The sequence below is a fragment of the Notamacropus eugenii genome, chromosome 4 (assembly GCF_028372415.1).
Source record: "Notamacropus eugenii isolate mMacEug1 chromosome 4, mMacEug1.pri_v2, whole genome shotgun sequence".
NCBI classification, from domain to species: domain Eukaryota; kingdom Metazoa; phylum Chordata; class Mammalia; order Diprotodontia; family Macropodidae; genus Notamacropus; species Notamacropus eugenii.
In genome coordinates, this window is record NC_092875.1 from 320,070,861 (window position 1) to 320,087,196 (window position 16,336).

The window sequence follows — 16,336 nt, forward strand, 5'->3', positions numbered from 1 at the left end:
ATTCTCCCCAGCCAGTGGCTTGACCTCTGAATATTCTCCTCACACCCACCTCGCCTCCTGGTCCTCCCAGCCAGCGTTTGGGGACTGAGATTCAAATGCTGCTTCCCGCCTTAGGGCTTTTGGTGGGGGCAGGGCTGCTATTCAGTGTGAGAATTAAGTTCAGGTGGTCAGGTCAGGGCAGGGTTGCCTCTCAGGCTCTGTTCCCTCAGGGGGTTTATGCACAGACCTTCCACAATGGATCCAGGCTCCCGCCCACTTGGGGAGCCCCTGTCTGCAGCCGCCTCTCAGCTTCTATCTCCCGGGGGGGCCTGAGCCATGGGGGCACCCCACTCCCCTCTCAACCCGCCAAAGAGACTCTCTCACCGACCCTCGTCACCTGTGGGTGGGGGGGCTTGTGCCGCTGCTGGAGATCCCTTCTCTGGAGCCTGCTCGGATCTGTACCTCTCGGAGCCCCAGCTGCTGCAGGTCTGGACTGGGCTCCGCGTCTGCAGCGCGACGGACCTTTTGCGAGAGGTTTGCAGGTCCCTCTGTGGGTGGAGGGACCCACGTGGCCGCAGGGTATCCCGTCCCCATAGCCCGCTCGGATCTTTTCCTCTCGGTGTCGTGGCCGCTGCAGGGCTGCACTCAGCTCCCAGTCCCGGCGCCCAGTCCACAGCGCGAAGGACCCCCCGCGAGAGGTTTGCAGGTCTCTCCGGAACAGAAATCTCCCTCGCTCCAATATTCCGTGGCCTCTGGGTGCAGAATTCATGGTGAGTTGGTCCCCTCTAGCTGTTCTGTGAGTTGTGGGTGAGGTTATGTCCTTCTTAAAACAATGTTATTGAATTTTATCTATTTTGATCATGTAACCCAAATATCATTCCATTCACAGTTTATTCACTTCTTCATTCAGTGAATCATCTGTAAAGATGATGATGGGTGAGACTTAGATGATCTCTAAGGATGTCAGTTTTCATATTCTTTGGCTTTGTGATTCTGACTAAAAAATTATCTGTCTCTGAGCTGTGTCCTACATCCCTTACTTTGCTATTTTCCTTTCAATTTCTCTATGGGGCTCTTCTCAAAATGGTGCAGCTTCCCACATTTTTCCCTTAGTGTCTGAAAAAACAAAGACTAACCAACACCTAGCATTCTTTCTAATTTACTTGAAGAGAGTCACCTGGACAGTTGGAGCAAAAAGAATTAAAGCTGATCCAGTGGCCAGTGATCCTCAGGCCCTGGGGAATGGCAGGGTCTTCGGTTCAGGGCAAACTATGCTCCTGGGAGGGTGGGCCTCACTGAGGGTCAGTAACCTGTGTTGAAGGGATGGTGTACTTTAGACATTCAAAGGGAGGAAGGGGATTAGCTGGAAGTTTGGAAACAACAGTAGATGAAGAGGGAGAAATAGTCTGGGGGAAAGTAAAGTTGCTTTATTTTTTTTTTGGTAGGTAAAGCAAGTTTACATATATGGAGGGAATAAAAATGGTGTTATGTCTAGTTCTCATTAATTAAATCTTAGAAATACTTTGTGATTTCTGTAGGTCAGTCTACAGATGACTACTCTTCAGTGAAGCATTTCTCTGTCTCCCAGGAGCCAAACACTCTATGAGTCCACCATAGGATATTTTCTCTGTCTTTGCCATAAGCAGAAAATGAGTAGGGGGAAATCATCCAACATTGACTTGTTCAAAGGCATTGTATCCTGTTTTTCTAGTCTTCCTAGACTTCCCTGCCCCCCATACTCTACAATCCAGTTCTTTTCTTAGTTCTCCCATCTCCACACCTTTGCACTGACCATCCCATATGTCTCAAAGGCATTTCCTTCTTACCTTGGTCTTATAAAATCCCTGTCTTCCTTTTGGGCATAGCTCAAGCACCACCTTCACAAAGCCTTTCTTGATCCCTCCAACCATTACACCTTCCCTCCCTCCTAAACTAACTTGTTGAGCTACCTTGTCTTTATTCCCTTCATGTTAATTATGCATTTATTCATATGTGTACTTACTTCCAACCCCATTAGAAAGTAAACTCCTTGCACGTGGGGATTATTTCATTCTTTGTACTTTTAAATCCAACGTCTTGACACATAGTAGGTGCTTAATAAACACTTGTTGATTGATTAAACTAGATAGAGCATTTTCTCTGCATTGTTGGCTTCGCATGAAAGAGGGTTGGGGAATTTGGGGTTATGAGAAAGAAGAGAGTGTGGCCAATCTGGGCTTTCTCCTTAGCCTCAAAGAAGTTGGCTCCACACCACTTGGATCCTGCCCCCACCAGAGAACCCTTTTGCATTCGGAGGCAGCTGAAATACCCATCTGCCCACAACATCTATGGAAGAGTAAGGATGCAACAAATTAACCTTATAGTAGCTGGATAACTTGGCTATAAGAGCTGTGCCACCCTTGACAAATATCCTGTGGGAAAGAGGGATAGTCTAAGGCAGCCGCTGGCCTGACATCTGCATCTCAGGGAACAGACGACTACCATCTGATCATTATTATAAGCGGAATTTTTATTTTACTAAATTATCTATGTTAAAAAAAAATCTGTGCCTGGTGTGGAATTTCACTCCATCAAGTGTTACAAAGTTTTTGTTTTCATTACAAGCAGGAGGATGAATGTAGGACAAGTGTTAGGAAACATGGCAATAAATTAGAATATAATTTACAAAAGCAAAAAAAAATAACAGTGTACCACATTAATACTGAGTATAAAATAATAAGCAACTAATCACAATAATACAAAGGTAATTTCATTCTGTATTGTTAAAGATACCTATGTGACATTCACTCCATTAACAAAGATGCTGATTAAAATGGGCTCTTTTCGAGTTAAACCCCATCCAGAGGGGGTTTAAGCTCTAGGACACATTTTACCTTTTTGTTGTTGCTGTCAGACTGTAATAACCCTAGTGACTGATACTACCCAGTAGCAGTATGGGTGCTTTCAATATGGTATTACTACTTCTAGACTGGGGCCTGCCTTTGGTGACTCAGCTTCTGGGTAAGGTCTTGTATTTAGGATGGTGTGTTTAGCTTGGGAAGTACACAGAGGGAAGTACAAAGGCAGCAGCAGCAGCCTACTGTACGGTGGAAAAGAAAGAAGAAATGATTTTTTTTGTCAGGTTTCAGTTTTAGGTCCTAGTCTGAAGCTTCCTTTAGTTTATAAACCCATAAACACATTCTGTGTTTTGTTCCCTTTAACAATGTAATTCTATTTTACTCTAGGGGATTCTCTAAATTCCAGCCACAGTGTAGTTGAAGTTGACCAGTAAACATTGGACACCCTTGTGTTCTAGCACCAGATGGAGCATCGAGCTGAGCCCATGGGGACAGCCTTTGCTAAGTTAATATTTTAGGTGAGGTAAAGAAAAAAAAGGGAAGGTCTTTCTCCTCTAGATAGCAATATTAACAAAACTCCTTTGATGAAGAAACGCTAGCTAATATTTATAATCACGCCCTGGAGAAAGTCTGATCCTGAGAACCATCTGCATTTGGAAGTTACCAGAGCCCCACCTTTCTCTTTTCTTGACCTCACCAGGACTCACTAGCACCAAGGTAACCACAAGAAGAGGACAGATGAAATTCGGTTGCTAACTCTGTGGCATCTGAGAAGCGCAGTGGAGGAACCACTTTCATATCAAGGGCTCCCTACCCTGTACAAAAAAGCACTTTGGGGAAACTTGGAAGTTTGCTATGATGTAGAAAGAGAAAGCTGGTGATGGGATGACGATGATCATGCTCAATGGTAACGTGCTGAACAGCATCCCAAACAAATCAACCTAAAAATATTCATAGTTTGGTTAGTTTTCAGTCTGAGAATCAGAAAATGAATTTTTCTCTTTCCTTTTAGGGGGAAAAAACTGAGACAGAGACACAGAGACAGAGAGACAGAGACACAGAGAGGGGCAGACAAAGACAGAGACAGAGACAAAGGAAAAGACAGAGATACACAGAGAAACACACACACAGAGACAGAGACAAAGAGAGCCAGCCCCTACTCCCTCACTCACGTTAGTCCCTACTAGGCATGTGGGACACATCTGACATGTTGTTTGGGATTACAGGGATGAGTTGGGTTGAGCTCTAAGATGCTCTTTCACTGACAGTACTACTTTCTAAAATTGCCATTTGGGTTTTTAGTCTTAAGCACAAGGTATTGTTGACGTTCACATGATATCACTGCACTGCTACAACAATGGAGGTCTGCAGAGCGGATACAAAAGCACATTCATGATGTAGCTGCTGCCAAATGGAAGTGTTCATGTACAAAATATTCTGGTAAGCAAGCATACTCTTTCTTTATCTCCTTGTTGAGTCTCTTGTAGAGCAGGACCGGGGACTGGGGAACCGAAAGAAAAAGAGCTGACCCTTGTATTTTCAGATTCATTGGATTCTAGAATTGGATTTGCCTAAGGAACCGGGTTTCACATTTAATCACAATTCAAAGTAGCCATAAGCAAATGGAAACCCATACTTCAAGGGAGTAATGAAATGAGATTACGGTGACCTATAGTCCTCGTGCATTTTTTCTTCTTTGGTTACAATCCTCTCTAATGCTCACAGAAATGGCAGGTTTACCTTTAAGTACACACTGCTCTATCCATACACACCCCAAAGCATGTGCACACGAGTACGTGTGCACACATGCACACACACACACATTCTCTTGCTCTCCTATAAATAAATGCCCTTCTACCATATCAAAGAAGGAGGCATCTGGATCCCACTGAACTGTCAACATAGTTTGCAGAAAGGTCTGTCTAGGTCTGTCATAGCCAGGCTATCTTTCTAAGTCCAACTGGAGGCTAACAATGCAACAAGCTGTTCTGTGGCTAGTGATGTAAACAATGGTCAGCTGGGAAGGCCAAAACAGGAAGCTAGGTATCCTGCCCACATTGGGGCAACCCAGGGTCTGGCAGCTCACTCTCCATCGCACCTCCAGTTTGGTTCTCTGTGGAATTAAAATGCTTTTCCCTTAAGAAATTGATAGAAACTTCAGCTTCACTTGTCCAGTGGCAAGATGGCTACATCCCTTTAGCACTGAATGCACAGACTTGTATTTCATGCCCAGAGGCAGCGCCTGACACACTGCCTTCCACTCTGTGCCTCATTGTCACTCTGTTTAACAGCATTTTATAAATGGCTCACAGCAGTGTTCAGAAAAGGGGAATCACTCCTAAGGAAATGAGGTGGAATGAAGAAAAAAATACAAATTTTCTTTACTTCTGATTTATAATTGCTCCTTAAATAACATTTCAAAGCCTGGTTTTATAATTTAAATTGTAGTGCTGTTGTAGTGAGATAAAATACAGTAAATATTTTTAAGCTATGACTTCAGATTTCTGAATCTTCTTTACTTCCATGGTAGACCAAGTCATAACAGCTACATTTTAAACAGTTTTAAATACAAATGGATTCAGTGTCATTGCTAAGTCCATAATAAAAATTATCTTAACGGTCCAAGGAGGTAAATGGGCTATTACTTGAAAGAACACAACAGTTCCACAGTAAGTGATTGATGCTCTGTGTTGTTTGGATCTCTCCAATCTGGCATTCCCTCCTTATACTGTGTCCAGCACTTTGGATCAATAAATCCCACTTCACAGAAGTTAAAATAATATTGAAATCCTGTCAGCTGGGGCTGACCAGTGGTTACGTTTTCCACAGGGTAATGCATTCGCAAGGACGTCAATCCCCTTCCTCTGGGTGGCTCTCTTTGATGGATACCTCTCGGTGAAATAACAAGGCGCTCTCTTCTCTCTTGCTCTCTGTGGGTCAGTGTCCTTGGCACGTCTTACAACACATCTGTCGGAAGTATGCGCGACTGCAGAACTTAAACTTCAACACCAATGGGCAATAGGCCACTTTGTTCACATCTTTGCACTCTAATGAATGGGGGCAGAAAACAGGAAATAATTAGCGCTCCAGAAGCAAATCCCTATACAAGCAGCTAGACGACACTCTGCACTGGCCTCATCTACCAGACCCACTATATCTCGGGCGGGGGTTGGGTTTTTGTTTTGCTTTCAACCAATCCTGTCTGGGGCAGCCTAGCAGATAGATGCCTTGGATATATTTTAACACAAATCAAAAAAAATGCTTATGAGGCTCCTCTCCCAGACTTTTATAAGGATGGTGCATGCCCACTGTGTCTTGAAAGAATTACCATTTGTTGGGATAAGTGATCACTTTAGACAGCTTGGAAGCATGAGTCATTTTTCTTAAGCACATTTATTGCTTCTTTCTCAAGGGTTATTTTATTCAGCAAAGTAAGGTTATCCAAAATCAAACAGGAGTCACGCTGCTGGGTATTGCAGTACATGTCTCAAGAGAACCAATCAATTAAACCTGGAGTAGGATGGACCTCAGTGAATGAAAAGTTGGTAAAACAAAGAATGAAGACTGAGTGGTTGGCCTAACATGGCAGTCGTCTGTGGGGTGTGGAAACATGTGGAAGTGTCTTTTGTCATTTGGGAATGAGAATGGCCTCCCTTTTTTTCCCTTATGTGCTTTTCCCCTCTGGTTTGTGGTTACATCAACCGAAGTCTATTGATCTCTTGGTCAAGAAGTGAATAAATGGCTTCCTTTCCATATCATTATCTCCCACCTTGAGGCTAACCAGGGAAAAGTTGGAGGAAGGGGCAAAAAGAGGAGAGGAGAGGAGCAAAACTAAGGCAAAAGCTGGAATGGAATTGGGATGAGGCCTGAGCCTCTCAGAGATCTCTCCCCTGTCAATAATGTCATTCTTCCCAATAGCTCAGGCCCCTTTCATCGGGAGATTTTAAAAGACTTGCTAAGCACAGCAATTAACTTTCTGAAAGCTCTCCATCCTCATTTTTCCAGGTATACATGGAAATCTTGAGCATTTTTAAGAGATGTATTTCATTTGTTTTTGAATTTGCTTCCTGGGATAGCCCTCATTAAAATAACAATGAATCTGTGTCAAGCATGAGGCTCTCTGCGATCACCTCAACAGGAGTATCTTTCTTCTGTGAGTGTGGTTATTGATACTGACTGGAAACCTCTGTATCCATGAGGCCCAGCAGCAGGACACAGGAACTTATGGATGATAAAATAAAAAGCAAAAACTAGAAGAAGCGCTGAAAATATCTCCCTTCCTCTAAACTTTCAGTTCACATCTGCTTGAGATGGAATGACACAACTAGTTAATAACTTTTGGTCAAGAAACTAACAGTCTAATCTCAGAGTGGCAAAATTACCTGCAGATGTTACAATGAAACCCAGTCATCATCACAACATCCCCTAAAGAAAGTGATTTATTTCCTCAGAGATGGACACTGCCTACAATTCCTAATTTCAAGAAAAGAAAAAAGAACATCCTTTTAACACAGCTTTTTGAAAGGTGTATCCACCATGGCACCATAATATTAGTCATCATTTTGAGAAGGGCTTTCCCTCAGCTCTTCCTATCAGATTTTCAAAGATGATTTATTCTTGGGAAGGTCAACAGAGGATGCACAACTACAGAGGGAGTGAGGAAACTCTTTACATTTTGCCACGGGAAGGGAAAAAAATCTGATCTGAGAGATTTCAGCACCCAATGGCAAGATCTACGTTAGGACTATGCTTTCAATTTCCTAGTCCTAGGGACCATTTTTCTTCTTTTCTTCCTTGATTACAGTATTCATATAAAAAAAGAAACCAAAAAAATAGGCTACAAATATTTAAATGGAAAAATAGTTTTTCATCTCCTACCATGCCTAGCCCAGTGCCTTCCTTGAATAGAATAGGACTTAATAAGTCCTTGTTATTGCAATGAATCAGCATTGCAAACAGCAGGAGTGGATGTGTCCAAGCAACACCATGTTAACAAGTCAAGAAAAATTTGAACTATTTATCCTCCCTTTACAAAGGAGTCAGACTTCTCTCCCATCTTTAACTCCATCCCACCATTCCAGCATACCCCGAAGCCACTCTAGCATAGTTTGTATAAGACTAACAACAACTCAAACTTATATAACATTTTAAGTTTTACAAGACACTTTCCCCACTACAACTTGGTGACATAACTAGGGTATTGATCACCACCTGTTTTTAACAATTTAGGACACTGAAGCTCAAAGAGATTACTTGATTTGTCCGTAGTTATACCCTTAGTAAACGTTGAGCATTTACACCTTTTTCAAATATTTTTCCGGGACTTTGATGGGGGCTGTTGGTTGAAAAGGGTTTAATTTGGGAGATCTTTGTCAAAATATAAAAAAGAAAATGAAAGGTATAGGCTGACTTACGTGAACCACCAGGATACCTACTTCTTACCATGGTGGTATTAAAAGGTTGCTGAGGTGGGAGATGAAAGGAACATCTCTTTCATTTCCATGAAATGCTAATGATTCTTCACTCAATCAAAAAAAATACCCCAATCATGGCCATTATATACACCACCCAACTTTGCTAGCATGGTTGAGGAGCTGGTGAAAATCAATTTAAAGAGCAAACATACAGTAACTTTTTTCTGAAGTGGCACTTCAGTTATTCTAAGGATCGTTTACTTGGTTATTAGATGAATGGATTACTTATCTGGTTTTAGATAAATGGCCATGGTTAGAGGGTAAATATTTAAAGACTGCCAGACGTTGGCATCTGATTAAAGTGAGTGTTGCAAAGCCAGGGTCCTTACATATAATGTCAGGATTAGAAAAACATAAACAGATACAGCCCAATTCTTTCTCCTAACTTGAGCTGCTGTGAATAGTGTGAAGGGGCCCCAATCCCCTGGCTTGTGATGGAGGTAAAAAAAAAAAAATCTCCTTCCCAGTCTGGCCAACAGTGGCACTCCCATAAAGCACTAGACCTCCAGGCAAACCATTCACAGAACCTCCAAAAAGGAATCAGCTGGAGACAGCATTGTTCTATTGCTTCTAAAGCAGTTCCTAACCTAATTGACAAGGGGGAGTAGTTAAAATAAGACTGGCCTGAGGGGAATTGGAGTGGGACCCAATGCGGTTTATTTGAAAGGATACCTCAAGGTCCATCCCACCTGTCCTAAAGTGGTTGGGAGAGAATCACAACCATGAGTTGCTTCCTGGATTATAACACGGGGCTTCTAAAATGCACAGCTTGATGGTTAGCAAGTTAATATATATTATATAGTAATTAGTATTGGAGGCAATTAGATAGCACAGTAAATAGAGTGCAGGACTTGGAGTAAAAAAGACCTGAGTCTGGATCCTGGCTTAGACACTTACTAGCAGTATAACTCTGGGAAAGTCACTTAATGTCTATGTGACTTTGTTTTCTCATCTGTAATAGCACCAACTTCATGGGGTTGTTGTAAGAATCAAATGAATTTAACATATGTGAATTGCTTTGCAGACTTGAAAGAGCTATATACATGCTAGCTATTATTATTAGCTATTAATTAATAGCATACACATCACTTTAGCAGGAATTAATTTTTTAGATTCCCTATTTACAAAGTGAGAACAAAGAGTAGTAAAATGGGAGACAACTTGTGTTTGCAATCTGGCCCTGCCACTTACCCATCTGTGTGAACACAGGAAAGTCATTTCACTTCTCTGTGACTCAGTTTCCTTGCCTCTAAAAGGAAGGGGTTGAACCAGGTGGCATCTGAGGTCCCTTTCAGCTCTAAATTCTATTGTCCTAAATCTATGCTACCATGATCTTAAAGCCTGGAGGGAATAGGATACCAAACAGGTGCTTTGATGAGGGGAAAGGTCATTAGGAAAGAGCCAAAGAATAGAGAAAGCCTATGGAAGCTTTACACTGGGGCCCCTGGGTAGCTTAAGGATTTTCCAAACCTGGCTGGCAAGAGAAAGCCCCGGGCACTAAAGATCAACTTTACTTAATTCACATTTTTGCCTGACTGGAAGAATCTAGTTTATTACATCTTTGTGTTGAAGAAAATCTATTCAACAAACAAAGCCAACCATGACTGGCCTTTTAACCTCTATCTAGTTCTACAAAAGGATTCAATAGCACTGTAGGCACCTGAACGTGGAGATGTGGGAATTTTCTGCCTGCTTATGGCTGTGGCTCTTTAAGTCACCACCATGGCAGGTGAGCCCACAGAAAAGTTAGAGCCATTTCTAAACTTACATGGGGCCTGCTACCCTGGACTGCGTGACAGAAAAATCTTTCCTAAACAAAACAAAACAAAAAGTGCTCTGGGTGAAAAGCATAATGAAATACAGCCCCAGCATTCTTCTTTTCAAATTCTGTAAATTAAATTGAGTTTAAAAAAAAAGTGACCTTAAACTTGGGCCTAGTCTATTAATGACTTTTCCGGTCCGATTATAATGGCTTTGAAGGTAATTATGCTGCGATGTGATCATGGCAATAGATCTGCTTTAAAGCAAGCTGGATTTTCAGAACGGTGGCTCCTTGGGCTTTTGGATTTCCTTAAGCAGTCTACAAGCAGCATTATCCTGATGAATCTAACAGGCATCAATAATAAAGCTGGTGACTTCAATAGAGTGTCTTATCTTCAAAGCCCTTTGAAAACAAGGCCTCATCAGTCTTCCCAGATCAGGCCCTTAACGTCAATATAAGCAGGCTTCCTACAAGAAGAGTGATATGAAAAATAACTCAAATTCTTCCGAGGACTTACTTTCTAGTTTCATGTGTTTCATTCTGATTGATAAGGGCTCTTCAACCGGCAGCAATTTCTGACTCTTATAACTGAGGTTTCTCTGCAACTTGGTAGTTAAGTCAGAGCAATGTAAGCCCTGGCGTAGGTCAGAACTGTGTTCTAGTACTGGTTCTTACATGTGGCAAGCATGAGCAGCCTGAGCCTCACCTCATATGAAACAGGGACAACAACACTTGCAATTTCTCCCTCCCAGAGTTGTTATGAATACATTTTTTCATAAATCTCAATTGTGAATTACCATGGAAAGCTCATCAACAACTGACTATATCAGGGATAGCCTGTTTAAAGGAAACCTTGCTGAAAAGACTTGTGGTGCAATCACTCCCATATTTGAAATTTATGATGTATCAGATAATCTTAAACATTCTGCATAGGCCATCCTGTTTTAGGCTGAGAAGGTGAGTGGAGGAGGTTAAGGAGCCAGATTCTCTCTTTCATGGGCAGTGTATACTCTTTCCACATTCTTTCAAACACAGTGCTAGACATAGAGCTCTTAAAGAATTCTTTTTCCTTCATCCATTCTCTGGGTTGAAGTATGGAGAAGTGCCTCCCTTTGCTCTTACTGAAATTCTCCTGTCATGCCAACTTTGCTTGAGGGGAAAGGAAAGTAGGATAGAATACTCCAATAAAATAGTAGGATGTCAGGATCTGGATGTGCGAGGACTGTGGGAAAAGGACCTAGGGAAGCAAGCTATTTGTTGGGGCAGCAGAATTACTGTGCACATCCCTTTCTATGTTTCTCCTCTTTGTTCTGCCCCAGGCCACAGCTTCTTAAGGGAGGACATTGCTCTACTGAGCCATATCACTTAACCCCTGTTTGCCTCCGTTTCCTCATCTGTAAAATGAGGATAAAAATAGCACCTAGGATTGTTGTAAGGATTAAATGAGGTGATAATTGTAAAGTGCTTAGGACTGTATCTGTACATAGTAAGTGCTAAATAAATGTTAGGGTTCAAACATGAAAGCTAGAAAACAGGAGCAGTAATTTAGGGCATCCTCTCAAAATCTTCTAGGAAAGGATAACAACAACCATAGCATTTATATGGGCTTTAAAGTTTGCAAAGTACTTTAAAAATAGTATCTCATTTGATTCTCACAATCACCCTATGAGATAAGTGATACTGTTATCCCCATTTTACAGAGGAAGAAACTAAGCCTGACAAAGGTTAAGTAGTTTGCCCAGAATCAAACTAACTAGTTTATGTTAGAGGCAGAATTTGAACTCAGGCCTTCTGACTTCAATTCCAACACTCTTGCCCACTATGTTACCTAGCTGCCTCAAACAAAACAAAACAATAGCATAATTATTCTATGCAACATGACTAATGTGAAAATGAGTTTAATAGGAATATATGTGTAGAGCCCATATCAGATTGCATGCCATCTTGGGGAAGGAGGGGAAGATGGGGGAGAAAATTTAAAACTTATGGAAGTGAATGTTGAAAACTAAAACAAATAAATTAATTGAAAAAATAGCAAACATTTATATAGTACGTTTAGATTTGTAATGTTATGTTTTCTGATGCTCACAAGGACTCTGGGAGGTGGGTGCTTCCATTATCTTCATTTTATATCTGAGGAAACTGAGGCTGATAAAAATAAAATGACTTGCCCAGAGCTACAGCTAAGTATCTAATTGGATTTCAGGTCTTCTTGACTTCAAATTCAATACTCTATCCATATTAAGCCATCTAAAATCCTAGGATAAAGGGAATAAAGCTACTCCCCAGGCCATGGAGAACTGAAGAAGGTGGAGCTATGGCCTGAATTTATGTCATTTATTTCACTTAACTGATGGAGACTGGACCCTTTATTGGAGTATGAAGTTACTCCCGGAACAAGATGATATCACTGGAAGATAAGGAGGCAACAGCATAAGAGATGACCTCCGTCTTGAGAAACGCATGGAGATGCACATCAAGATTATATTAATTTTTCCTTCCCTCTTCTTTTCCCAGACATGTCCAGTTTACATCTCAGACTGAATTTGTAAATCAGGAGTTCTACATTGGGCTTTTCAAAGCTTTGAAAGTCAGCCCAGTGACTACAAATAAAATGGAAGGCTGGTAGCTAGAACATACTATTTCATCCATTCTATAAATACTTGTAGGACTTGCTTCTCCTCTAAGATTTGTAGTGAAGTGGCTTATACTATTATATTATACATTATATATATTATATATTATATTATATTAAAAATAAAGAGCCTGCGGGTCCAGCTTGGCTTCCTGACTTCATGACTTTTCAGACCATGCCTATCCATTTCTGTTTATAGGACTTGCCTATGAAAACCATGCTATAAGGGAATGTGGGAGATAGCTAACATTAAAGTGTACATAAGATTCCATCTATCCATTTACCTAGTTGCAAATCTTAAATTTGGGGATTTTCGATTTAAAAGAACTAGTGCCATAGAGTTAGTTGCTAATGTATCTCTGCTACAGAACTGTAAGGCTTTGAACTGACTATACATAATAAAGGACAATGGCCAAGAGTATGGGGGGCTGGGGAAAGGAGAAAACCACTAAAAGATGGTTAAAGGTGTGCTGTTTTCTGATTTAAAAACAAAAGAACAATGTTGATCCGTTGACCCTTTATATGTTATGACTGGAAGAAGGGTATAAAATAATAAACTGACATTTCCCCACTTCTGTAGGAATGGTCCAGTTGAATTTTTTCTTTTTAGAAGAAGAGTATATAACTCCTCTTTTGTCTTCTCTACCTCCATCTTTTCTCTGCTGGCTTTTACTATGGGTTGTCCTCCCAATGTACCACTTACATTCAACCACAAGGTGATAAGAGTCCCAACCTAAGTGGAATATTTTGTCCAAAACAGGTATGTGACAAGAAGTGAACCCAAGTAACTAAGACAGAATAGGAGATTCTTTGAAGTAGCAAAGAAAACTGGGCATTGTTTCCTCTTTGAAATCAGATGATCTTTATGGCCCATCTTCATTGCTTTTAAAGCTTAAAGCAACCACATTAAAATTCTAGTTCAGTAGCAATTCTGTAAGAGGAAGGATTCCAGGGTAGAAATGAATTCGATGCCATTTAAAAAACAGATGCAATGATTTCTGAAGTAGCCTGGGCTACAGGGTTTCAGAAAAGAACTTTAGCAGTCACTGATACTCTAGAAATACTGACACTTACAAAAGCCACTGCTGGTCAGTCTGGTCCAGTAAATTCACATATATGAACTACTCCTTTTGTGAAATCTGTGGCCATCCAAAGGGACATCATGAATGGTTAACGCAACCGCAATAAATACTGAACGACACAGTGCCTTGTGCTACTGAGAGACAGAAAGGATAACACCACATAAACTACAAGGAAATCCAAGACTGCATGAAAGGTGGAGAAAATGGCATTTTGGATAGAGTTTCAGATGGCCTTGAGTAGTCAGGTTCCAGCTGCTACATGCACTTACCAAAAATGATTCTGAACAATATTTCAAATGGTACAATACATGCTGCCTATAATTCTCTTTCAGCGGCTCATGTAATGTTACCCTTGTCAGTGACCGTCTGTCAAAATCTAGCCTATGGTGCTTTAAGTCTCTACTGAAGCCTTTTCAGAAGCAAACAGCTAAAGCAGATGTTGAACATGACAAGTCCCTTTGTAGATGATGAACATGACAAGCCCCTTTGTTTTCCCTACTCCTTCTTGGTGCTTTCTTTTTTCTTTTTCATTTTCTCCCTATTTTTTCCCCACTACAGTCCTCTGTTATTTCTCTATAACACCTCCAAACCTTTCTTTAGCTTTCTCTCTCTCCTCCTTTGTCTCAGATGCCACTACTTGCACTTGCCCTTCTAGGCCCCAACGCAGGGGTAGGGAACCTGTGGCCTCCTAAGTTCTATGAAGTTTGGATTCAGTCAAAGGGTCATACTTTAGGACCCAGAGGGCCAAACGTGGTGTTGAGGCTGCAGGCATCCTGCCCCTGTCTAACACATTTAACTTCCCTAAAGGTATCTGTGATCTTAGAGGCAATTAACTAGTTTACCAGCTATGAAAATGTTCAAGATTCCACTCTCTTCCCTCTGTTACCACGCTATTTTGTGCCCATAATAAAACATAAAAAGGAAGTGGGGAACTCTTAAATAAAAATATTTTAGAGTTCAAGAGACTCCCCTAGTTTGGATTTAAGAACTGTCCCTTTCCATGCCTGCTTTAGCCCTCACCCAAAAAGGCAGTATAATCTATACTCTGCTGCCAGCAAATCTCTCTTCCTCTACTACTTTTTCCATAAGTCCTGAGATTAAAGCTCTGAAACCCGCCTCTCTACAAGCGTCTTTTCTTCCCATGAAGGTCTTGCCAACAGAAGTCCCTTCTTTCACCCATGGGACAAAAAGGGGCATTCCTTATTGACACTTCAGAATCCCCCATCTTTTGGTACTCTAAGATGGTACTAGCTTTTGCTCCAGTGGCAAATCACTTAACTTTAATTTCCTCTCTGTAAAATTTCCCCTTCTTTATGACGTCAAATCCAGCCTCATGCACTTACTAGCTATCTGACTCTGGGAAAGTCACTTAAACCTGTTTGCCTCAGTTTCCCCATCTATAAAATGACCTGGAGAAGGAAATGGTCACAAAGAGTTGGACTGAACTGAAAAATGACTGAACAACCACAACAAAAAAGGAGATAATAAAACCATGGATTTTATAGGGTTGTGTTGAGGTTCAAATGAAATAATCTGGATAAAGAACACTGAAATTCTGTAAATGCTGAATACATGTGAGCTGCTTTTTATTATTCCATCTGTATCTTCCTTTTCTCATGCTCATTATCTTGAGTGCTAACCCCTCAGTTCCATCCAACTCACTTACTCAGTTCTTCAAACACTGCCCTGTTTTCTGCTATATGATTCTGTACCATGCATGCCATTCTCTTTGTTCCTAAAACTTCTTGCTCAACCCTTTCCCCAAAATCCACTTATTGAAATCCTATCTTTTCTGTAAGAACTAAATACGATGCCACTTCCTTCTCAAAGCCTTCTCTGATACTTCAATGGAAAAGTGATCTCTCCCTTCTCTGACCATTGTAATATTTTCTTTGCTTCTCTCTCATGGCATCTTAATATTCTATCTTGTATTAAAGGTATTTGTGTACATGTTTATCCCACCTACTAGATTATAATCTCCCTGAAGGCAAGAATTTATATCCTATTAATTTTTATATTCCACCTAGATCCTAATAATATTTTATGGACAAAAGAATTTTGGCATTTTTTTCTAAATGAAGGAGTGAATGAATGATTCCTAGTGTTTAAAAAGCTGGAATAGAACACAGAACAACTGATAGCAGAATCACTGGAATTTATCTGCACTTAATATGAAATATGCAAAGAGGTGACTGATCTATTCTTTGTACTTGTAAGAAGGAAAGCTTCATAGAATAAAGCTCTTAAGATTAGTCATGTTTTTTGGAGATTAATTATTTTCTGAATTCTCCCTTCTCTTATAGGAAGGTGAAAATGTCATTAATGGCCTGATCATTTATATCCAGATTAATATGGAAAACAAGCAATTGGGCCAGGTAGGATAAATGGCCAAGAGAGATCTCTTCTAATCATCTAAAAATCTTCAAATAAAATTCTAATCAATTGTAAGAGAGCTTCTTTTTCTTTCCTCTCACCCCCTACCCTTTTTTGAATGCTTACAGGAAAAGCAGAATATACCATGATGGTCTAGAACAGGGGAAGGGAATCTGTGGCCTTCTAGGACCTTG

At 40.8% G+C, this 16,336-nt stretch overlaps 1 protein-coding gene across 8 annotated transcripts in view; it reads right to left on the reverse strand.

Moving 5' to 3' along the window:
* Positions 1 to 2,467: 2,467 nt before the first annotated feature.
* Positions 2,468 to 16,336, reverse strand: part of ADAMTS6 (ADAM metallopeptidase with thrombospondin type 1 motif 6) — a 343,812-nt gene continuing 329,943 nt past the window's right edge. For all 8 annotated transcript variants that reach the window (XM_072605071.1, XM_072605074.1, XM_072605076.1 and 5 more), the window contains one exon: positions 2,468 to 5,863. In XM_072605071.1, coding sequence (XP_072461172.1) covers positions 5,754 to 5,863 — 110 coding nt within the window. In that variant the 3' untranslated portion in view covers positions 2,468 to 5,753. The remainder of the gene's footprint in view (positions 5,864 to 16,336) is intronic.